Here is a 26,100-nt window from a genome sequence, read left to right on the forward strand (position 1 = left end):
AAACTTTTAAAATTTAACCCATAGCGTTTTGTTTAATAAATTGTCTATTAATTAAAGGTTTTTGACTTATCTTAAGGCCATTTCAAAAGTCAAAAAGCAGCTAGGTTTGTTTGATTGTTATTTAGATTGATAATTAAACTTATATAAAAATTTGTAAATTTGATGAAATACTGGTTTAGAATCAACATCCATAATAACTTACATAAATTAAAGTTATTACAACCCATAAATTTGGCAATTTAACTTTAAAACAAAAAACTAATGCTGGAAAAATATGTGAAGAAAATTTGAAATAAATTTATATTCATATTTAACAATTGCAGTATCCTTCTTTTATAACACTGCCGTATGTTTCTGGGTATAACCGAGTCAACACACTTCAACTTAGCTCTGTAAAAAATACTGTAAGTAAAGAATAGAAGCTAAAGTAGGTATATACATGTGTCCATTAAAGATAAAAATAATTGCTATAGATTTTTTAGGTTGATAATAGATAAAATACTTAATGTTAAATCCGACTGTTATAAAACTATATAATTATTGTAATTATTAAGTCTAAATTAAATGAATTAAAGTAAAAATACAAAATAAGATAACAAATCATAATATAAACTACTTACATGAAAATGAAGGAAGTACTAGTTCTAAATATTTACTGGTTACTAATCATTGAAAAATATGTATATAATAATTACGTAACAATATATATGAACATTAGGACTAGCTAGTTAATTTATACTACAAAGTTAGATAATACTCATGTTTGGGAAAAGTAGTAGAGTACTTAAATTTAAAAAGTAGTATGTAATTTATTGTGAATAAAAAGTAAAAAAAACAAACATTAATTATTGAATTAATAAATTAAACAATATTAAAGGCAATAAAAGCCACTGAAACTTGGTATAATTTTTTTTTTATTTATTGAATGTTTGTAATGGTTAAATCTAAATTCTAGCAAAACTTGAGTTAGATACAGATAGAAAGCAGATTGAATTTAAATTAAAAAGGTAAAAAAAAATAAAAACAAGGCACAAAAATCAAACTTGTTGTTAAGCATCAAAGTCCTGACCAATAATTAAGTTACAGTGCCATACATAAAACCATTACTAGTTTAATTACTTGGTAAAAACTTGTGCTTTGCAGTATTTGCTTGTGTTTTGTGTACTTTAAAATGGAATGTTAATTTTTTATATTATCACATAATTTATTAAATTTAATTTTAAAGTCAAAAACTTAAAATATATTTTCAACATATCTAATGCAATACTTTGCAACTATGTTTCCAGTATTATATATACTTGCCTACAAACAAGTATGCCTCTTTATTATAAATACTTTAATCTATAACGTTTTTCAGCAGCGAAAAATCAAAGAAATACTTGTATAATTGTACTATCAAACAAAGAAAGTACATATTGTATAAAAAATACACAGATACCCTTTTTGAATAACAAAGCATATTAACTATGTCTAATGACTTTTTTGATGAAAATAATTTGTGTGGTCAAGCATTAGTTAACCTTGTTAGCAGAGGAAATGCTATAATCTCTGAAATTCTAAGATTAGCTGACTATATTCCTGATGTATTTCGTTTACAAAACAAGAATGATCAACTTAAATATAGTAAGAAAAGTTAAAAAAACTTGAATAATTTGTTTTCAGTACATAATGTAGTTTGTTGATAAAATTAAATAAGAAATACTAAAACATTATTTAAACTAAGTTCAGTTAAAAAATTGTTAAATTTTTGTAGGTTGCATCATAACTGATTTCATTTATTTGAAGACTCAAGATGCTTTTGAAAACAAAATAAATCAAAGCATACGTCTGCAAGATTTAGACGAACAGTTTAGAGAAAATCATATTGACATTCTCACAAGATTTTTCTTAACTTTTGAAAGTATTCACAAGTACACTCTTGATTTGAAACAGTGAGTTTTGTTGACATATTTATGTATTTACAATGATTTGATAAGTCTAGTATTTTATGGTTTATTAGTCGATATTATTTGTGTATAAAATATATTTTGTTAACATTTTTTTTTGTATATATAATGCATAAGTTTGTGTACTGCTCTTTTATAAATGGAATGTAAGTTGAGTTCTTCATGCTAAATTTTTAACTCTCTGACAATAAGTACAACTTGGTTTAATTTGTACTATGTTTATAATTAATTAAAACATAAATGCACTACACTTAGTAAAATTTTTAAATTTTTTCTGTAGGTAAAACTATGTTATACAGCTTGTTAATCAATGCTGTTTATTATTATATTTAAAAAAAAGATATGTTTTGAAAAAGATATAAAAAGATATGTTTTGGTACTGATTTTTATTAGAAAGTTTAAATACTAATCACTAATTTTGAAAATACGGAAGGAATAAAATATTAATAATTGATTTTGTTTAGCACATTGTCAGAATAAGGCTGCTAAAAACTGACAAAAGTATAGTTTAAATTTTAGTTAAGCATAAGGATTTTCAAATATCTAGCTGAAAATATTTACGTCATAAACTGTCATATTAAAACATCTGTGTAAAGGTGTAAGATAAAATCAAGTTATACTTAACTGATTTAATGTTAAAATTTAAGATAGTATCATTATCAAAAAGAACCTTTCAAAAATGATCAAAAAAAGACTTAACAGACTATCAAAAAGCAAAGACATTTTTAAAGAGTCAATAACCGGATACCAAAATGCACTAACTAACTCCAATTTCAAACATTAACTGGAATAATCAAATCAACAAAACAACCAAAACAAAAAGAAATCAACAAGAACAAGAAAAACAATCTACTTTAATCCACCCTACTTCCAGTCAGTAAGAACCAATATAGGCAAAGCTTTTCTGCAACTAATAGACAAACATTTTAAAGAAGATCACAAACTAAAAAGAATAATAAATAGAAATAGTTGTAAAATTTAATATAGCTGCATTAGCAATATCAAGATGTTAATCCAAAAATATAACCAAGTATACTTAAAGACAAAAACAACAAAGAAAACGAAATACTTTGCAACTGCTGAACTAAAAACAAATGTCCCTTTAACAATAAATGCTTAGTTGAAAATGTAATAAGTTGATAAAGCAACAATCAGATCAGAAAACAAAACTATAAACTATTTGGGCTCAACGGGTGGCACATTCAAAAAAAAAAGATGGTACAACAATATTATCAACTTTAAAAACTACAATGAGAATGGCACAGAAATATTAAAGTATAACTGGAAGTTTGAAAACAACAACATTGACTACATGATTAACTGGAAGATAATCCACCACATTGGCAAAGCCAGAAACCCGCAAAGTATTTGTAGTACTTGAATCCTAGAAAAAATAGCGATTGCCAATGCCGACGGAAGAGATAACTTAAATAAACGTTACGGACTATTCTATTCTTGTCTCCACTTCAAAAAACTTAATTTTAAGACTTAAACCTTAAGTTGTTAATAATATTGGTTTTATGTATGCTCTTAAAAAGTTTTCATGTAGATACTATTTTCAAAAAACTAAAAGTCTTTTCAGTATTCAAGCAAAATTTCAAATTTTCATAGTAATTACGAGCATATGTTTCTTCAAAACATAAGTCTTAAATTGTCCGCTATGTTAGTTTTATGTACGCTCCTTCAAAGTTTTTATGTGACTACTATTATTAACAATCAAAAAGTTTTATAAAAACCAAAGCAAAATTTCAAATTATTATGTCCAATAAAAACAAATATTTCTTTAAATTTCTATAGATATGTCATAATTCAAATTAGCTTTTTTTTAACTTAAAGCTCTTGCATATTACAAATAATCACAATTTTACTTTAACAATGTTTACTTAGAAAACTTCCAAGAAGAAAAAAAGAAAACTGTATATGGTTCTTATTATTGTTCTAATATATACTTTTCGATTAACATTTTAATTTTGATACTTAACCAAAAAAATTTAAACTATAAGATACATTTAACCCTAAGATAAAAGTTTAATTAGTTTTGTTTTAAAGTAAATATTTGTTTTTAAGTAAAGATTATTTGTTTTTATTCATTTTTTGTTTTAGCACTATTTTCCATGACTATCATATATCTTTCTAGATTTTTTAAATAAGCACTGAAGAGGTCTTTGACCAAAACTGAGTCTGCTTTAAAATATCTTGAAAGAATTTAATAAATAGTATTATTAAAATGAAAACATTTAAGACTGCAGAAATTTTACTTGAAACAGAATTAAAAAGTGAAACATTACAAAAAGCAACAACAAGTCAAAACAAAAAGTTAAATATATATATAATAAATTTAATTATATTACAAAAAAACAACTAATTTTTGTATCATTTACTAAGTTTCAACGTTTAACACGTATCTTCAGAACGAAATAAAGTACATAGCAAAATTTTTAAAGAATCACACAAAAAACACATTGTGACGTCTCAAATAAAATTGAATAATTATAGTTAGCTTATCTTAAAAACAACTTATGTACAAGTCAACTTGATTTTTGTTTTGTTTGTTCTTTTGGTTTTATTTTATTGCTATTTTTGTCATTGATTATTGGTTTTAGTTCTTTTAAAATACATGTTTCGATTGTGGAGGCAGGGTTGCTACCTTTCTTTTCTTTAGTGATAAATTTTTTTGATTTTTTGAATAAATTTAAGATATGTCTACTCAAATTTTTTTATTGAAACATTATACACTAAAATTTTACTAGTATATATATAAACTGTTTAATACTTGTAATTAAGCAATAAATTATATTCATAATCTACTTGTATAACTATTAATCATAAAGACATAATGAAGGTGATTATGTGTGCTGTTCTATTAAATTAATATTTAAGCTAGCTAATAAATTTTCTAATTTTTTACTTTAAAATAAATTTATGATGTAATATGTAAAAGTTTTGGGAACGGTTCACTATTGCACAAGCGTCACTTTTGCACGAGCGTCACTTTAGCAAGAAGGGACATTTTTTCACGGCGTCACTTTTGCACACAGGGTAACTTTTGCACAAAGGGACAATTTTACTCAGCAACACTTTTGCATGGACGGTCAAATTTGCACAAAGGGTCATTTTTGCACAAGAGTAAAAAAAGTATATAAAAGAAAAAGAGAAAAAGTTCAAAAAAAATTAAAACAAAAAAACAATATATAAAAAGATAAATTGATAAAAAAGAAAAAAAAAGTTACCAACCAAGGGTAAGGGTTAGTAGTAAAAGTGATAAAAAATAAGAAAAAATTACAGAATAAAATAAAATAAAACTAGACAAAAAAAAGATAAACTAATAAAAAAAAATAAAATACTGACCAAGGGTAAGGGTTAGGGGTAACAGTGATAGAAAAGAAAATAGTTATACCTAATAAAAATTATCAAAAAAACAAGAAAAAAAAAAGTTACTGACCGAAGGTAAGAGTTAGGGAAAGTAGTGAAAGTAAAAAAAAATAATTATTAAAATTAATAAAAAAAAATAAATATTTTTCAATTTGTTCAAAAGTGACCCTGCTTGCAAAAGTGTCCCCTTGTGCTAAAGTTACTCCCGTGCAAAAGAATTGCAGTGCAAAATTTTCAACCTGTGCAAGATTGACACCCACCCAAAATTTTAAGAATTTCATAATTTCAAACTAAAAAGGCAAAAAAAGACAATTTCACAAAAAATATATCTCCTCTTACAATTTTTACCCAATCTTTTTCAAAGTTTTGCTTTATAAACTTTATAAAATAAAAACTGTCAGAAGGAATTTTTGAGAACATATTTTTTTATCAAAAACAAAATGTTGATTAATATAAATAAGTAATATAAATTTTTGGTCTTAAATTTTTCTAAATGTTTTTAGAAACTTTCTCTGAAAACTTGAAGTTTGTAGGTCAAAAAAAGTAGGTATAGTTTATATTACTTTAAAATTTTCTGAAAACATACAACTGGGAAATTAAACTCAAGGTAAGTTCTTAGGTTAGTATGAGAAAGTATTTACAACAGTGAAAATACATCAAAAAAAAAAAAATTTTTTTTTACTCTAAAAAAATTGACTAGTAGTTCATACTTCTTGCTTTTATTTAAAAGAATCTGTTAGTTTTTGTAAAAAAAAGATGAACCCCCTATGACCTTTCGTTTTGTTCCTTTATGGAGAATACTGATTATTTTCACATACTTTCTTTCTTTACACTTAGCTATACTTACAGTTTTTTTACCTTTAAAATCTAGAATCTTATCCTTTTTATATTAGTAAATTATTATTAGACCATTTCTGTTTTCTAAAAATCCCCTATAAATCTTAATATTTGCATTTTTTTCAAAGCTGAATATATTAAATGCTTAGTAAATAGATTATTAAAATATATAAAATCTATAGTTAATAGATTACTTAAACTAAACTTACCTATATTTCATTTAAACTAATTTAATTTTAAAATTTAATTTTTGTAAACAACATATTAATTATAAATTATATTTTAAGTTTAAATTTTATTTTTCTTTTATATGTATATTTTTATTTTCCAATTCATCGCTCTGTATACTTTTTTTTCAGCTTTTTTTAGCATCTGATGAACTGCTCTGCAGGGAAACAGCGTAACGCAATAAAAGTTTAACAATAAATTCATATAATTGTTATTAGTATATAATGCAACTAACTTATACATCCATTGTAAACCTCGTAAAAGTTGTCAATATGAGATTAGGCCAGACACTTAAAATGACACTTAAGTAATTTTGTGAATAAGTTAAAGAAAAAAAAATAGTATAAGAAAAACTTAGGAAATAGATATAGTTTTTTGTTAAAATGAAAATAAATAGTTTTTTGTAGAATAAAAGTGCTGTTAAACAATTTTAATATTAAAATTATGTATATAATTTGACTAAATAGAATAATTTAAAACACTTTAATTTTAATAATAAAAAATCCGAGATTAAAAAAAATTCTGCTACATATCTGCAAAGCTAAAAATACGCATGTTAAATCAGGGTTACTAAAAATCCTTCAATATATAGTATTTAAGAAAAATAATTGATAAAAAAAAAAGGTTTTTCAGTTATATTTTTATAGATATAGCTTCACATGCTTTGTTAAAGTTTTAAATTTGTTTAGTTTTAATTCAGTTTGATATGTTTTAGCTAACAAAGTTTTGCAACTTAAAGTTTTAATACTAATAACTTATTCAAAGATTTCTAAATGACTTGGAAAATGGTGTATACATTCAGCAAACTCTAGAAACTCTTACTGAGAATGAAGATGCTAAGCAGTTACTGGTAATTTTTGTTACTTTTTATATAAAAAAGGATTTATAAACAACCTTGAATTCTCAAAAAACTTGGAAAAACCTGGTTTTTGACAGTTAAGCTAAAAAAACTAGAAAAACCTTGAATTTGAGGAACTAAAGAAAAAACCTTAAATTTCAAACAAAAACAACTAAAAAGTTTGAAACTTTAAATAATTAATATATTTGAAGTAATGAAATTTCGATTTAATACGAAAATTATATAACTTGGAAGAAAAAAGTATAATTAAATATTTTTTTATTAAATAACATTTTTAAAGTAGCTTTCCCAATATCTTTTCAGTGTTGTTTTACTATTTAAAAAAACCTTTAAATATTTTTTTTTTTTAAACCTGGAAGAAATTTTTAAAACCTGAAAAAAATTCAAAAAACCTACGGCAACCCTGATAAAATAAATATTATATTATTACTAAAATATTTTTTGTTTTGTCTCCAAAAGTTAAAAATTTTATGCTTTTTTTTATAGTATTTAATTGTGTATATTACAGTTTTTTATTTAAAATTTTTCTCAATTTTTACTAAAAGTAAATGTTATATTAATCATTTTTTATAATTTATTTAATTAAAATGTGAACTTTAGGTTGAAGGTTTGTTTCTGTGTGGAGTTATATTACTTGTAGTGGACATGAAAATTGAAGGAGTACTACGAGAACGTTTGCTAGTATCGTATCTTAGATACAGGTATTTACAACAATTAACCATAGCTTATCTTAAATACAAAATTAAAATTTCAACTACATTTTTAAATTGTTGTAGTTGGTAAGATTTTGCGTGCAATAATTAGTAAAGTTTTTATTTAATTTGACTTAACTAAAAAAGCTAGAGGAAGTTTTATCAAAAACAAGACGTTTATAAAATTAAATAATACTATTTATTTTACAATTAACTATTTAATTTTTTTTACATAAAGATATTATTTAACTATTCAAAATATAAATTTAAGCGTTTGCTAATAAAGATCCTAGCGAATCAAGTTCACTGGAATATGTTTTAATAACATATACAACAGTATTCTTTCTATATTACACTAACACATGCTTTTAAGTGTTAGTTAACCCTATAACACACAGAAACATGTGTTAGTGTAATAAAGAAAGAATACTGTTTGATTTATTATTATTTTTTTATTCGGTTATCTTGTAAAAAATCTCTTACTCCTATATAGAATTAAAACAATATAAATTTAATTGTTTATTGTTCAAACTATGATTTTTTTGTTAGTGGTACGGCAAAACAAGTCGGATCCGATAGCAATGTAGATGATGTTTTCAACCTGATGCGAAGCACTGGTATGAGGTATGAGCAGGGGACCAAAAGGCCTGAGGGATACCCTGAAAAATACTTTGCGCGTGTTTCCATGGATCGCAGGGATGATAGTGGAAGTCAATGGGTAAAGTACATTTCAACAGTGAATCAGCGGTTGGTTTCAGACGATGTGTACAACCAGGTTGTTTACTGTTTTATATGAAGATATTTTTGTTAATAAAAACAAATTATAAAGTATCCTTCTTTTATTGTACCGACATATTTTTCTGTATGTTAACGGATTAACACACTTCAACTGGGTTTTGTAGAAAAATAAATACTGTAAAGAAAGAACTTATCCAGTTGAAGTGTATCAATCCGTTAACACACAGAAACATATGTCGGTACAATAAAAGAAGGATATTGTATAACTACATACATAACTACATAAATATATTTTTGGCACATACATTAAATTTTATTAAAAACACTCACTAATTTATTCTGTATATCACTTAGGTATCTGCATTTCCCCACCATTTGCACCACACAACAGCACTTTCCATTCAAGCATCTATGTTGTATGTCACATTGTATTTTCAACCAGATGTGCTCAAGACTCAACAGGCTAGAATGAGACAAATTGTGGATAAATATTTCCCTGACAACTGGGTTGTACTTTTAATATTTTTTATAAAATTACTAGTTTGAAAATTGTTGCTGTAATTTTTTTTTTATTGTTGTCTCTGACTATGGTTTTAATAAATTTATTAAAGCGGTTACAAAAAAAAAACTTAACTAATACTTATTAATTAATTACTGTCAATTTTAACAACTATTCAGGGTTGCCTCAAAGTCAGGAAAAAACAAGAAAAAGACAAACGTCAGGAAAAAACAAGATTTAAAAAAAGTTCGGGAAGAGTCAGGAAGTTATATATAAACATGTTCTTAATAAGAAAGTTTATCATTCCTAAAAACTGCATTTGGTAAATAAAATTTTACAAAAAAATTTGCTTTTGCAGTTCATATTTTTTAGAGCTTAATTAATTTTTAGAACATATTACTATATTTTATGGTCTCATTTAAACATAAAGTTTTCATGTTTAATAGAACTGGAAAAAAGAGTTTTTTCAGTGTTAAAGTAAATTATTTTTAGATTTAGAAGAGTGAATATGTTAAATAACTAGGTGTGGTTTTAGATGAGGATGATGAATAGGAAAGCACATTTAAAGTGACTTTTGGTTGCTTAATGATATCAAAATTGAAATATTATTTGGATACGAGTTCTTATTTGTAGTATTATATAATGGAAGTTAGATGATTGAATCTAGCAAAAATAACTGTTGTTTTAACCTTATTAAAAATAAGATTGAAAACTTAATATAATTTAACTTGTTAGGTTATGTATTTTTGATCGATTTTAATTAAGAGCTTGATTAAGAAAAGTCAGGATTTTTTCAGCTCGACCTGTGGCAACCCTGACCGTGTCGAACAAACTTAAAATATAGTTTACATAAAATTCAAAAAAGAAAACATAATAAACATAATCCACTTCCTAAAAATATAATATATATTTCAAAAAGAAAATAGACTGCGTATATAGGTCTAGTTAATATCTACAAAATGTTTTTTGTTTTTTCTGAAATGATATTTATTAAAAAGGAATTGTGAAAATTACTATATTTAAAAACTTATTTTATCAATATCTCAAAAAGAAATTAAAATTTTAGAAAAACAAAAAAATTGTTTGTATATATTAATTAGACCTACATACTCAAATTTTATTTTTTTGAAATATATAAAACTTTTTGAGTGGTAAACTAGTTTTTTTTTGAGAATTTGAATTTATGAAATTTCAATTGCCCGAATTTGAATATTCGTGCACTAAAGAAGTATTGTGTGCAAAAGTTTAGTTTTTTTTTTGGTTTTAATATAACAAACGTTAAACAAAGTTTTAATGTATTTAACATGCTACTAACAGATAGTCAGCTTATATATGGGTATAAATGTGAATTTAATTGAAGCATGGGAGCCTTATAAGTCGGCTAAACAAGCTCTACAAAATAGTTTAAGTACAAGTAACTGCAAGGAACTGGTAGGTTTTTATTTATGTATTTATTGATAAATTAAAAAAAAAACAAATTTAAAATATATGTTTATTATTAGTCTTTAGTTGTTATATTTAAATATTAAAGTTTCTATGTGGCTACTATGAATTAAATAAAATATTTTTGTTAAAGGCTGTAAGACACTTGAACGGAATGAAAACTTGCATGCAAAATTGCAGTCACTATCTTAAAGAAGGAGTACTCACGGACGAGTTTATGCTTAAAGATAGCAAAAATCTTGAAAAATGCTTAAGAGAATGCAATGTTACTCTTAGATGGCTCATGCTCCATACTATAAATACTGGTAATTTTAATTTTTGTTTGTAGTAAGAATTTGAAATGAATTTTTGTTAAATTTTAAAACTAGTATACTTTTTTATAATAATGCAGCAAGTTGTTATTATAAAGTAGGGTTTCCCAAACTTTTTTTCAAAAAGCCCCCTTTAAATAAACTAAAAAATCTAAGGCCCCTCAAACTAAATTTCTCAAAAAACTACCGTTAAAATTCCTAAGACTTTTTTTTTTGCTCTTCATCATTAACTTTAAAATATCTAGAGTAAGTTTCAAATTATGGTCTTGTGGCTCCCCCTTTTACAGATTGTTGCCCCCTAAATTTTATAAAAATTTTTACAATATCTAGTAAAAGTTTTGAAACTTTAATTAAAAACGTATTAAAAAAAGATCTTTTTTGCTCTTTCTCATCAAAACCTGAATGTCTAGTGTAAGTTTTAAATTCTGACCTCATGCCCCCTCTTTGGACCCATTGCTGCCACTTGACCGACTTTAGGAAACCCTGGTATAAAGAAAGTCTAAAAAGTAACAATTTTGATAAACTTAATACTAACTATTCTTTACCGTTTTTTTTTTAAATCAAATTTCCGGATTAATTTATTTTTAAACGATAATATAATATGCTAAAAGTATTAAACAACGTTATATAAAGAATAAATAAATTAAATTTTGACGTTGGCCGCTGTTTGCCAACCCCTGTTATGGAATATGGAGGCTTAAATAACTAAAACACAGTATTATATTTTCTTTTTAAGCGATTTTTTCTAAATATTTTTTTTTTTTTAGATTCTGGTATAATAAAAAAATGCAGACAAACTCGTGAATTGGTAATAAAAGAATGTGGCGGAGCAAAAATTTCTGAGCATATTTTTAACCTTCTTATAGTTACTGCTGAGCTTGAATGCAGATTGAAGGAGGTTTATTTCTATACAGTGCTTCCTCGCTAATCCGGCCAAGTTGGGCAAGATTTTTTTGAAAATACGGCCGGATTTGCCTTTGGCCGGATAAGAAAAGGGCCTTGAGTGTTCACCGTAAATTAAACGATGGAACTCAGAGGCTTTTTCTAATAGTATTGGCCAGTTATTGGACAACCCTTTTCACGTTCCTGACGAAACCAAATGTAAAGGGCGCTGTCTAGCTTGTCAAAGACGCCTCCCTCTACTTTTTTTGCCGTTTTAGCAGCTCCAATTAGTCCCAGCTCCTCCTTTTCGGCTTTAAACTTTTTGAACTATCTTCGCCTCTCAAAATGTCATTTAAAGTTGACTTACCAATGTTAAACTGGCTCATTATAACAGCTTTAGGCACATTATTGTTTGCCATTTCGCAAACTTTTAACTTGTTTTAAATTGTTAGTTGAACGCGTTTTCGTTTCTTTGCTGTCTTATCCATTTTTTAACCAGATATGTTGATTGTAGTATATTAAAGTGTAACTTGCTTAGCAAAGACAGAAAAATTGCAAATGAATAATAAACAAGTTTGTTACAACTGAGCGGGAAAAGTATGAAAAAAAACTTAAGATTATACAAATGATACTTTATAATGACGTAACGATATATTGCTTTCATACTTATAAAACGTAAATTGAATACTTTTTCGAAGTAAAATGAAATTAAACGCTAAAAACGCTAAAGTAAATAAGTCGACTTCTCGACTAAAACCGACCGGATTAGCGAGGACCGGATTAGCGAGGAAGCACTGTATTTGTATAAGTTTATTGTATAAAAACTTAAGTTTTAGTTTAATGTTTTATAAAATACTTTAAACAACTAATAAAAAGTGTCTTTAATCATTTTTATTTTAACTAATTTTTCTGCTTTTTGTCAGTTGTGATTTTTTTAAAGACTTAAGTTTAAAAACAATTTTTTACCAGACTTCATCTTGTAGATATCTATATACCATATTTAGTGTTTTAGAATCAAAATTTTTTTAATTCTGTATTTATGAATAGTTATATGTGTTCCTAAATATTCTCACTAAATTTTTTTCAATCAAACAAATCTTATAAATGTACAGATGTTTAAACGTCTTCTTGACGAAAAAGAGGAGAATTGGACGGTTTGCAAGCAGGAGTGTGCAGAATTGTTAAAGGAAATCGCAGATGTTTTCTCTGGAAAAACTCCACTCACTAGAGTACAAAAAGACGGTAAAGTTTTACGTTTCTTGTTTCTTGTACGTTTGATTCTAACTTTTTATTATAAACGTGTATAAACCAGGGTTGCCACGGGTCAGCCTAAGTCAATTTTTTTCGGTCAAGATGTAAGAATTTGTCAGTTCTAATTTTCAAAATTCCTTAGTTTTCAAATCATTAAAATAGTAAAAATTTAGGAAAAAATTCTTTAAAGTTTGACTAAAATTGCAAAATTCTTCTTGAAACATGTTGAACTTTTACCCTGTTTAAACAAGTAGTTGTTGTAACATCTTTTTAGTATTGATGATCTGTGGCAAGGACACTTCCATAGTAGTTTACTTAACATTTGTGACACTTAGAGGCTATTTGCAAAGAGGTAAGTGGTGAGAAAAACTATACCTAGTTCTGTGATTTTTTATTATTATTTAAGTTTACATTATTTATTTTAACATTCCAATAACTTATTTCAGTTATCTTTCGCTGAAGTACACATTCTGAACGCCGCATTTCAGCGAATTCAAAAATGTGTACTGAATAAGAAGTGCGTACTCAAATGAATACTTGTCAAAATATGTGTACGCAAAACTCGTACTTTTCAAAATATGATTACTCACAATGCGTACTTAACTGAAAATTCGTATTTAAAACGCGTACCTAATAAAAAGGTAAAAGTCAGGCTAATTCGGTCAAATTCTTGAAAAGTCAAGCTAAATGTGCAACATTTTTTGTGGCAACCCTGATAAAATAGATATATTATATTTAAATAACTTTTTTATATCTACTTATCGCTTTTTCAAATCTAAATTTTTATTTATTACCTTGGTGAACAATAAATAGTTTTACTGTATTTTTTTATAATTTAAGTAATACACTTTACTATAAATTTTTTGTGTACCCTTTTTTATATTATATCTCTAAATGTACAGATGGATACAGAAAGTGGTTTGAGAGTATGTCGGAACGTGTATCTAATTTAAACTACGTGAATCCAACTGAGTCAGGTAGAAACATCACAAGCATTATTGATGCATTGAAACACATTAAGTCATATGATAAAATATCAAGTAGTTTACAAGTTAGTTGTTTTTATTGGTTGAAACTTAAGCATATTTGCGTAGTTTACTAATAAATGAAATAAACAAAGTACCTTAATTTTGTAGTTATAAACTTAAGCTGTTGTTCACAAATTAATCCTTTTATGTTTAAAAATAGTTCAAATAATGCTCATAAGTTGAAAATTGTTCTTCAGTTTCTATATTATCTTGTGACATCATTAGTTATACTAACTTATAAAATACTTTATCTCCGACAATTTATAGTTTTTTGTTAAAATATTCTTACTTTTGAAGTTAAAAAGTACAATGGTAACAACGAGTTATAAGAGTACGAAATATGTTTTAAGGAATACAATTGTCCATAAATCATTGAAATTGACATAAAATGTTTCTTCGTAGTGACTTAAGTAGAAATATAAACTTATAGCTAGTCGAATGGATTAACATAATTGTAAGTGGTTTGTGGAAGATGTTACGAACAGTAAATATAAGAGAAGAAAGCCTTATAAAAATCGAAGTGGTTTCAGATTTTTCTTACGCATGGAAAATTATGGACCAACAGTTTGTTGTTTAACATTTGTTCAAGTTTTAATAAAGCTCAAAGTATAAACTGCATGAAATATCTCTTACTAGCACTTTTTAGTTTATAGCTTTAAAACTTTCCATATATTAATCATTATTTTCACTTAACTTAAACTTGTTTTGTAAATTAGTAAGACTTATTTTTTGTCAGGTAACATGTGTATAAATAAAAAAAAGTTTTTAGTTTAAATTACTTGCTGACGCGCAACTAATTAATACTGTAAATGGGTATTGGTTCTGGGAGGTCATGTAAAACTAGGTAGTATATTCTATGCTAATTTATATTTCATTTATTTGCTTTATAAATTAACAACAATAAATTAAAGGAAACATTTTTACTTTTAAAATAATTATTTATTTCGAGTTAAAAATAAGCCTTAACTTGCTAATAAAAATAGTATTATTTCACTAGATGATATTCTGAATAACATTTAAACTACTGTTTTTTATATTAGATATAAATTTTTAACACTAAATGTTTACATTTTTTCAAATACGTTTCTTATATTTAACACAGTTATACTAATTGTACATTAGTCTTCCACTAATTTTTTACACTTATATCAGCTATACGGCATTTATGCAAGAAGGAGTAAAAAGACACCCCCAGATGGTCATTAAACTCCGTTCAACTTTTCTTAAACTAGCCTCATCTATGGAAATGCCTTTGCTACGTATTAACCAGGCTGGTAGCAACGATTTAGTAAGCGTGTCTCAATACTACTCCAACGAGCTTGTCAACTATTTTAGAAAGGTTTTGTTTTATTAAACAAACAACTTAATTTATGATTTGTAGTTTACTTAGCTTTTCCATTTTTTACTAATTTTATTTTTGCTGAAATTCTATAAGTCCCTTTAATTATGAGTATTTTATATAAGATCTACTCTTGCTTAATAAATGATAACTACATTAAACTCTAATATTAAGCTCTAATATTAAGTATTAAATTACAAAAATATCTACCTTTGACTTTTTTATTTATGTTAAATTTATTGTTTATAAGCTTTTATTTAAAAGTTTAATATGTTAATTTAAGATCTAAGTCTCAACATAGTTCAAATTAAAAATTCAAAATACTAACACTTTTTTAAGGTACTTCAAATAATTCCAAAGTCAATGTTCGGGTTGCTTGCGCAAATCGCTAAAATACAGACAGAAGAAATAGGGGAGCTTCCTACGAGGCTAGAAAAAGACAAAATGAAAGAGTACGCTAAACTGGACTCTAGGTACAATGTAAGTATATACATTTTGTTATTGATGACTTGTCAATTAGGGTTTTTTACTATTAAGCACACTTGAAACTTTAATCCTTTAAAATGATTGATAAATTGGTAGTAATAAGTTAAAGAATCCGTTAGCAATAACTATTACTTGTTATATAAAAAAGCTATTAAAAAAAGCTGTCTGCATTCTAAAACAAAAAAATTAAAAATGGATCTATTATTTTCTACATCATTTCCATTTCTACTAAAAAGAGAGAATTTATAATACATAATTAGTTTAGATATGTTTAACAACAACTTAAATAAAATTTAATTTTAAAAATAAAAAGTGAACATTAAAATGTAAATAAATTTAATAACGAACTGTAATTTATATCTTATTTCTATATAAATTTTTAGAAGTTTAGAGTGATTATTGAACTGTTTTTCATAGTTATCTACCATAAATAGTATAACTTATGTTCTACATAAATATTTTTAATGATTATTACTGTTTCTTGCACTTGTAGGTTGCAAAATTGACGCATCAAATTTCAGTTTTCACTGAAGGAATGTTGAAGATGAAAACAACATTTGTAGGAGTGATAAAAATTGATCCAAATCAACTTTTAGAAGATGGAATAAGAAAAGAACTCGTCAATCGAATATCTCAAGCCCTTCATGGAATTCTCACGTTTAACCCTAGATCTAGAGTATGTAAACTTTTACAAAAATTGTTGGACGTAACGTTTAAACAGTTTTTAAATAATTTAATCAAATATAACATTTTATGATTTACCACAAAATGACGTACAAAAAAAATATTAACATAAACTTAAATCTTATTAATAAAGATGTTCTGCTATCCTCAATTAGAGATTTTTATCTCATAAATATATAAACTCGTACTCCTTACAATAACCAATTATGATAGTTAGTCTCAACATTTAATGAATTAAACTTTTAAGTTAGAGAATTCAATTGTAAGTGTAATACATATATATGTATAGTTTTCCAAATAGAATTTTACAATATTTAAAGATATGTTAGTTTTATATAATTATATTTCTTAGGTTTCTGAGTTAAAGCCAAAGCTTGGTGATTTAGTCAAAGCTATGGGAGGATTCAAAAGATCTTTTGAGTATATACAAGTAAATTTGTTAAAAAGTATTTGCTATTGTGATGCATTCATTAGATTATCATATCTGTTCATGTTGTATTTTTATAGATTTATCTTAACTGTTTTGTAATAAAAGTTTTGCTGTAAAAAAACAATAAAATATTTTTTTATTATATATAATGATAGTTAAATTGTTTTTTTAAGTTTTATATAAATAAATAACTAATAAAACTGTTAAGAGTCCTCCTTTATTTTCCGATTTAAATTACTACTTAATCAGAAGTTTATGTATTTCTTCTTTTTTTTTTTAATATATCATAATATGTAAGTATTAGTACCAATTGAATTATTACATTAGAAAATATCAATAAAGTTTTAAAGTAAGATGAGTTGCACGTAAAATCTTTATAAAAATGATAGTTTAATAGTTTAAGAATATCTATTAAATTCAATTAATTTGCAACCAGACTGAAGTAAAAAAAAATAGTTTAATTGTTTAAATAAAGTTAAATTATCATTTAGATTAAAAATTGTATGTAAAAATGTTATATACTTCCAACGAGTTCAGCAATATACGTATTCTTTTTCTACATATTTTTGATAGCTTTTGTAAAAAGAATATGTTAAACAATTTAAAAATGTTTGTACCATTTAGTTATTGGATACATATAAAGCAATCAGCTAATCCATTAAAAAAGTGCGTTGAGATAAATTTTTCATTTTAATTTGAAAATTTTAAGGATTATGTGAATATATCTGGGCTGAAAATCTGGCAAGAAGAAATGATGCGAATAATCAATTTTAACGTCGAAAGAGAATGCAATAGTTTTCTGAGACAAAAGGTTTACAGTTTTAGAAAGCTGTATTATAAATAAGGTTACCTCTTAAAAATAACTAAAACTACCTTTAGTTGAACTAAGTTTTAAAACTGTAACAAGTTATTTATATTTTTAATTCTAACTTACTTTTTTGTTAAAAAAACGTTTGCAGGTTTAAAGGTTATTAAAGTTTTTTTTGTTTTTAATTTTAAACTTAACTAGTTTTTCTTACGTTTAAATACTAATTTTTACTGTTTGCATTAATTAACCATAAAATTTTAACTACTTTATTAGGATGTTTTTTAAATGTTTAAGATACTACACTTCAGTTTTTTTTTCTGTTTTTCACAAACTATATATTTATTAGTACATACAAAAATACTGCAATAAGTTTAAATAAACTGTAAAAGTGTGATTTATAATCGTAAAGAACTTGAATATTCTTTACAGGGTTGCCAAAAAACCTTAAACCCTAGAAAAACCTGGAATTTTAAACAAATTTGACACGTTAAGTAGTAAGATTTCGGTTCGACAAAAAAATATATTTTATAAACAAAGTTTTTTGGTCATCATCAAAAATTTTTATTAACAAGAAACACATTTAAAAAAGTTTAAAATAGCTTTGCAATGTTGTTATACTATTTAACACAGTTTTTTTTTACTTCAATATTAATTTTAGACTAAAAATAGACCCTGAAACGTGTAAATTTAAAAACCTGAAAGAAATTTTGAACATCTGGAAAAAATTTGCCTAAAACATTTGGCAGCCCTGTTCTTTATTAAAACTTTTAAAAACAAGGTCGTTGTCGCCCTAACAGTTTTATTAAAAGTACCAATTTTAAATACATCACTAACACGTTTAAGAATATTTTAATCACTCGAAATATTTTACTTGGTTATGCTATTTAGTTCATTGATCCTCTAGATTTGATATTTTTCAGGTGTTAGAATTTGAGAGCATTTATCAGTCACGAGAAATTCCTATCCCAAAGTATCAACCTACCGACCAATTTTCAGTGACTTTCATGGGAAGGCTAGCTCGTGAATTTCTCAGAATAACAAATGTTAAGTAAGTCATTTCCTTACACGTGCAAACGCATTATTTTTTATAAACAAAAAGATATTTTATTAAAACTTTTTTCTTCTATAACTTTATTAATATCCTATAACAATGTGTTTAGGTCTTTACGTAAATAAACTTAAATATTATCACACATGGTTTTAAAAATATTGTTAAAAAATATTTAATTCTCTTTATTCTTTATATAGACTTTTAAGTAATGAATGTTAAATTTTAACACTCACTTGGTTAGAACAAATAAGAAATTTTATAATTAAAAGATATCGAAAATTATTTAACAAATTAAGAAAAACAATCTGAACATCGTTTTTTAAATGGTCGATTAACGGTCGATTTTTATTTGATTATAACCAATGATTTAAATAAATAGATAACCAATATTGAAAACAAATACTAGTTAATGATCTTATAAAGTTTTATATTAATACTATTTAAACAATTTTTCTTTCCAAAAAAGTTCTAACATATTTTGATAGATTACTGATTAAACTTTGAATTTTCAAACTACATACTTCTTTTCAGTTTAATTTTTACTAAAATTTAAGAAAAATTCGGAATGAGTTAATCTAAAAGTAGCAAATAGCTTTAGATTATTTATCATACTCTTTTTTTTATGAAATTTTTAAATTTAGGTCAACAATATACATGCACGCTACTGAGGCTTGGTATGATGGAAAAACAAAGCAAGAAATTATTGATGTTTCAATATTAAACAGGTATTTTAACATACATTGTTCGAAAACATGAATTCTAATTTAAAAACAAAACATTTAAATACACTTTTGGCACATTCTGTATTTTAAAACAATTCATTTAACTTTTCAAAATATTTTACTTTTAGTATAAGTATTGTTCATTGTATTGTATATTTATTGATTAGAGTACGTTTAAAAATATTTATAAGAAATAACTTAAAATAAACCAAAAATATAGAATACTATCGAGTCTTGGCACGCACGGAATGAGTGGGTTAGACAGATTATACAGGTTTATGGTGGTAAAGGAACTTCTAAAGTACACAGAACAGGCTAAAGCACAAGCAGACAAAAACTGGAAAGAAACTTTGAACAGTTTTTATAAAATTCTAATGCCTACACAAAAACTAATTGGTTTGTATAGAAATTTTATAAGTTTTTTTCTTTAATACTTATTTTTAACTAAATTTTTTAATAATTTTTGGTTAGCTTAAAAGTTAAATAAAAAGTTAAAACTTGTTTTCGATTTTTAAAAAGAAAAAGTTATTTGCTCTTTTTTTACTACCAATTTTTTTACAGAATCCTTATATATAAGTTTTTTAGTAATTTAAACATCAGACTTTATTTCATAATTTTTAATTAATAAATGAACACTCAAATTTTTTTCTTTCAAATATATTTCGTCAAATTCTCTTCAGGGAAATTACAATTGAAACAATACAATAAAACACAACAAGTATATATACAAAAATTTTACAAATTAATTAACTAATCGATTAAGTAAACGTAAATGTAATCAACAAAAATGTAATCAACAAAAACTTTAAAATCAACACAAAATGATCTTAACTAAATAAGGCTAAAGTGTAGTCAAATTCTTTCTTTTTCAGAAATTTGGTTTATTTAAATGTATTAAAATGGCTTCGAGTCTAATTGATTCCAATGTATTTGAACATTGTCGCATCACACTGAAATTAGATAATGCAAACTTTTTTGCACAACTTGGATTATTCACAAGGTGTTCTGCTATCGCAGATTTTTTTATTGCATTTTTGACTGCAACACTCTTTTCGTCTTTTTTGTCTTTAATATACGAATTGATACACTTGACAACATGTTCCTTTATTCTAGTTATGAGGTGTCGAGAAGTTTGACCAGTGTAACAAAAATAAGTACAAAAATTGAAGAGAATTTGACGAAATATATTGGAAAGAAAAAATTTGAGTGTTCATTTATTCATTAAAAATTATAAGTTTTTTGTCTTTTTTTTTCTTGCTAATTTTTTTTTACAATTAGTTTTTGATATTACTTAAACTTTATAAAATTGATCTAATAAAGTGTTCCTATAAAAAAACAGTTAATTTGATTTTCCGACGGGCTTTGCTTGTCAGGATCTATAGAATTTAACTTTTCTTACATTTTCTCTGATATACTATTATGATAACTTTTGTTTTATTTCTAAGTTTAAATTTTACTAAGTTAAAGTTTTACCGTCTAAGGGTTTTATGTAAAGGTGTAGCTATTTGTATTACCACTACTAACTTGACTTTCTCTACTTTAAACTGCGTTTAATTCACGTGATCTTTTATTCATCCACAAAGCACACTGCTTGTCATTGTATTTTTGCGATAAAAAAGAGAAAAAAAGTGGATGTTTATTTCACAGAAGCACCAGCAAAAGTATACCTTCCAGTGGTGAAGAAGTTCAGTGACTCGTTGCAGAATATGAACGATACGATCGCCAACATCGGCCACATGCAGCTCGTCTCGACAAAAGTTTGCCAGCAACTCAACTTTCACTGTCAATTTCATTCGAAATCAATTTGCACTGGCCTCAACATCATGAACAAGTTGGTTTCGTTTGAAACTAGCTGTTTTAACTCATTTTTGCAAAAGATTCTCTATCAAATAGTCTTGTACTTCTTAAAAGGTATTATTTTTCATAAAATGTTTTTTTAATAGGTATTGTTCTAAGGATGTTTTTAAACACTTCAGTTGAACAAACTATAAAATAGTTTGTTGTTTCTCAACGGGAACAGACTTTAAAAGTATATCATTATAGTGATTAAGAGTGTTTTATAATTTTTTGTCAAATAAAAATTAATATGCTACTTTTTTTTGTTTTTGATAACTCTATCAAAGAAGCAAAAGTTTTATGTTGTCTTGATTTGTTATTTTTGTTCAAGTACTTTTTTGAGGGAAGTTTCGAGGTATTTTTTAAACTATTTAAAACCTTAATAAAGTACGGACTGTAAACAGTTTAATTATCATTCACTGAAAAATTTTAAGCCCATATCGACAGGGTTTTATGCAACTATCATGCCTTTTTGAAATAATAGTATAATATCGATGTGAAAAAAATACTAAGCACTATGTTTATTTATTTCGGAAAAACAGAACTTTTTTAAATATAACCAAACTGAATTTTTGAAGTTTAATTAAAATTGTTTCTTTTTTTTTCTTTTGAAATTGGCTTTTCTGTAAAGCTTGTTTTCTGTAAACTTATTTGTACATAATACAATATTTAAAAATAATAGAAATATCATTCAAGTAAGAGATATCTAAATCATAAAATGAAGCTTATCATACATACCATTTTTTTACCATCAAAAGCTATAATAAAAACATACAAAAAGGTCTCTGCTGACTGCAATTGAGAAGCATTATGAGGATCCGGCCAACAACAAGTATCCCAGTGATGATAATCCGCTTATGTATGAGCTGACCAACTACATTGATATGTGTGGCATGGACGATCCTCTCGCTAAAATTTACATCACAACGTTAGTTGTGTTTGTTATATATCATGTTACGTTTATTATTCATTTTGTAAAGAAATTGTTGAACGAAACTACTTTGAGATTATCTACTTTAAAGTTGTATTAAAACAAATTTTTAATATACTTAATCAAATAAAATTACTTTTTTTATTTGAAAAAAATTGATAAAAAAAAAAAAAAAAAATAGATATAAACTTATTAATATTTTTAAAAGGTTACTATATCAAAAACCAACGGTTTTTTTTTGTTACATCACTTATCTTTTTGTAAGCTACTAAGTTAGTGGTGAGCAAATTTTTCAGTAGGCGGGCCAGATTTCCATGAAAAAGCGCGGGCAAGGCTTGAGAAACATTTTTGGGAGATCACACAACTTAGAAAACTTTTTTTGTCAATAAGTATATAAACAGAAGTTTGAATTAAAATGCAATGTGAAAATATTCTAATGTACACTAATGTTATCAAATTTAGAGCCAATTTCTAAAATTTTGTTATAAGAAAGCTGAAGAAAAATTATTTGCTTAACTTTTCAAGTTTATTTAGTTTTATATAATAAACGATCTGTAAGGATTAAAAAGAATAGTAAAATATGAAACAATGAGCTTAATAACTATGCAAAAGCTCAATTTTATCTGTATTTCAAAAATTGCTTTTAAACTAAAAAACTTCGCGTCTCAGAGATTTCTGCTTTTCGGGCTGGATCGGACCTGCGTGTTATATGCTGCCAACCCTAATATAAATTAATAATCTTATTCATTGTAATCTACGTAAATGAAAGTAGTTTTAAACTTTTTAAGTAAATTTTGTTTAATACTTTTTAAAAACTTTTTTCAGACGGTATCCAGAAATTTCTCTTTTAATTTTTCTGTCAACCATCGTTCATTTACAAAAAGTAATATATAGTAAGACAGTAGGTGAGTGTGTTGTAGTTGTGTAGTTTTGATTAAGTTAGTTTCTAATCTACTCGTGTCTTTTAAGAAAACTTAAACTAAGCAAACAACATTAATATAAGTTATCCCTTTTAAGTTAGTTACAAGTAGTTTTTTTGAAATACTCTCGTTGATTACTTCCGTTGATAAGTGTTTTTTCAATGCATCTTAATTTTTCTTTGATATCTGATTTTTGTTTACATTGTATTTTGCTTTTTTAAATATTAAAATTCTATCAGAAATGCTATACTATTTTTTTTTGTAAATTTAAAATTGCATTTTTAAGTTTCATGAAAATGAATGTTTTATTTGATATAATAAGATATACTTGTTATGTAGTATTTTTGTTTTGTTATTTTAGCCGTGTTAAAACTACTGATTTTGAATAAGTCAATTCAACTTGAATAAATTCAACGCTTATTACCTATGTAAAAATAAGATAAATTTTATAAAAAGAAAGCTTTGTTTGTTTATTTTAACTAAAATTTATATTGAATTATAACTTTAGTTTTTTTGTATTATTTTTACCTATTAAAAATTAGAATTTTAATTAAATCAATGTGATTTAAATGCCTAAAATTTAAGCGTTAGATGATTAGACAAGCACTATGATTCTTAGTTTTATATAATTATAATAATAACGTTTAAGTTTCAAATTTCGGCATTTACAAAAATTCATAGATTACAAAATTTAAGACTTAGATAGAATTAAAATTGTTATTTAACAACCAACTAGATGTTTAGTCTGTTATTATTAGAAATGTCAGAATTTTAAATGTTGTGATTTAAATAGTCAGTATTTACTTATCGTAACTTTTGTCTAAATTAAGTTGTCTCAGTTTGGGTTGCTGGATTTTGATTGTAGCAGTTTGAATTACTGTAGCTTTTTATTAGAATTTGAATTTTGTAGCTTTTAATTTTAATTTGTTTTAATTTGAAAACAAAAAAGTAATTACTAAAATTGAAATTGTTGAAATTTAAGTAATCTTAATTTGAGTTGTCGAAACTTAAGTTGTCTAATTTTAATCTTCGAGGTTTTCTGGCAGATTTGAATCGGTGTAATTAACTGACAAAATTGTAATGTTTGAACTTTATTTGTCAGAAATTGAATTGTCGCAATTTAAACTTTCCAACTTGAACTGTCATAATTCGAATAGTTGTGCTGTGAAAAAAAAAACTTAAAAGGTCAATATTTACATATGACAGTCGTTACTAAATACTTTGTTTTGCAGACAGTCTTTTACTGAAAAAACAAGGTGATGGGGTCGACTCGCACCCTTTCCTCATCGGAGTCATAACAATCTTGCGACAGTTTCACATCGAAGAAACCAACAAATACCTGCAGCTTCTCTGTCAACTCATCAACTCTTACCTCGGACCCGCTTTTCAGTGGTTAGTTTTTTATCAGTCAGACTTTAAAAAAATACTTTATTTAAAAAATTTTAATTTCTAAAGGTATTTTGAAAAAAAAAGTTTAATTACAGTTTAAATTTTCTATCTTTTTTCTTCTAGTAGAGTAAGATACTAATAAAATTAAACAGGACTTCAAAAACAAATGAACTTCCTTATGAAGTTATTAATGGATGTTTTTTTCTAGAAAAGTTTCTGCTGTTAAGCAAAACAGAAAGAAAAGTAAGAGTGTTTTATTTATAAATTGTAACTAAATCACTTTTATAACTTAAGAAATTTAAAACAATCCGATCAGTAACTTTGCATTTTTTAAATGATACTGAAAGCATTACTAAAAATAAAACATTTTGTTGAAGTAAAACTTACTGTGTACACTATAAGAATTCAACTTTAACTAGTATTTTTTCTTTTAGGTTGTGGAAAAGTATTTGCCTTCCTTTACTATGGCAGAGTTTAGAAAGGTCTTATAGTTTGTCCTATATCTAAAAATTTTCTTATTTATGAAATTACAAGTGCAATCAGTGTTTTTTATAGTCATTCTTTCGCAATCTTTTTCATAAATCAATAAATTGTATAGATGATTAATAAACTTATTTTTATTTGGGTCTTATATATTGTTACAATTTTTTTTATAACATCTGTTTTTTTATAATACTGTCTAAAAAATTTTACTTTTAAGTAAAATATGTTTTTTATGTATGGAATAATTTATATAGTTTTTTATTATGTCATTTTTAGTCGTTTGTTGAGATGAAATTAATAACAAAAATGTTTTATGCGGGTAGCTGTCAAATTTGCACGAGCATACAAAATTGCACGTATATGCTTTTGCATTAAGACACTTTTGCACGAAGACATTTTTGCACGGGTTGAATGATTTTTTTCAATTTTTTTAATAATTTTAGTTTTTTTTTTACTTTTACTGTTACCCCCAACCCTCGGTCAGTAACGTGTTTTGAAATATTTTTTACTATGACTCTTACCCCTAACCTTTACTCTCGGTCGGTAGCTATATTTTTTTTAATAAAAACAAATTATACAGTAATCTTCCGATAGTATTTTTTTATTAATTATATTTTTTAAATGATAGTTTCTATTAGTTATTTTTTTTATTTTTACTATCACTGTTACCCCTAACCCTCGGTCAGTTACTTTTTTTGTTTTTTGATAAATTTGTTTTTTTTTTTTACTCACGTGCAAAAATGTAATTCGTGCGAAATTGACCTTTTGTGCAAAATTGCCTTCGTGCAAATTTGTCTTCGTGCAAAAGTTTCTTCGTGCAATTTAGTCCCCTTGTGTAACTTTGTGCAATTTTGTCTTCCTGTAGTTCTGACCCGTTTCCATTTTATGCATATACTTTACTTGCTCTGAGTAAAAATGCTCATAACAAATATGAC

General features: G+C 25.4%; 1 protein-coding gene across 2 annotated transcripts; it reads left to right on the forward strand.

The window, feature by feature from the left end:
- Positions 1–1,374: 1,374 nt before the first annotated feature.
- Positions 1,375–25,382, forward strand: LOC145837178 (WASH complex subunit 5-like). 2 transcript variants are annotated; one of them, XM_082944945.1, is made up of 26 exons: positions 1,375–1,623; positions 1,754–1,931; positions 7,149–7,233; positions 7,843–7,943; positions 8,484–8,709; positions 9,027–9,179; positions 10,489–10,602; positions 10,748–10,919; positions 11,693–11,823; positions 12,920–13,049; positions 13,961–14,109; positions 14,517–14,650; positions 15,239–15,425; positions 15,765–15,905; positions 16,405–16,587; positions 16,948–17,025; positions 17,735–17,836; positions 18,754–18,881; positions 19,526–19,609; positions 19,827–20,002; positions 21,254–21,437; positions 22,224–22,370; positions 23,199–23,278; positions 24,526–24,685; positions 24,835–24,925; positions 25,117–25,382. In XM_082944945.1, the coding sequence occupies exons 1-26, from the start codon at positions 1,467–1,469 to the stop codon at positions 25,171–25,173; spliced, it is 3,528 nt and encodes a 1,175-aa protein (XP_082801071.1). In that variant the 5' UTR covers positions 1,375–1,466; the 3' UTR covers positions 25,174–25,382. The 2 variants fall into 2 exon arrangements, with proteins under 2 accessions (XP_082801071.1, XP_082801072.1); XM_082944946.1 differs by lacking the exons at positions 23,199–23,278; positions 24,835–24,925; positions 25,117–25,382 and having other exon boundaries at positions 24,526–24,680.
- Positions 25,383–26,100: the final 718 nt, after the last annotated feature.

This window comes from Thalia democratica, chromosome 5 (genome assembly GCF_965202585.1).
Source record: "Thalia democratica chromosome 5, ktThaDemo2.hap1.1, whole genome shotgun sequence".
Lineage (NCBI taxonomy): Eukaryota > Metazoa > Chordata > Thaliacea > Salpida > Salpidae > Thalia > Thalia democratica.

What these genes read in the sequence shown, in the direction of transcription:
- LOC145837178 (XM_082944945.1), top strand. Translation starts at nt 1,467, where the DNA reads ATGTCTAATGACTTTTTTGATGAAAATAATTTGTGTGGTCAAGCATTA. An exon ending in GCCTACACAAAAACTAATTG is followed by an intron (nt 20,003 to 21,253) that starts GTTTGTATAGAA and finishes TTTATTTCACAG; the next exon opens with AAGCACCAGCAAAAGTATAC. An exon ending in GCTAAAATTTACATCACAAC is followed by an intron (nt 22,371 to 23,198) that starts GTTAGTTGTGTT and finishes AACTTTTTTCAG; the next exon opens with ACGGTATCCAGAAATTTCTC.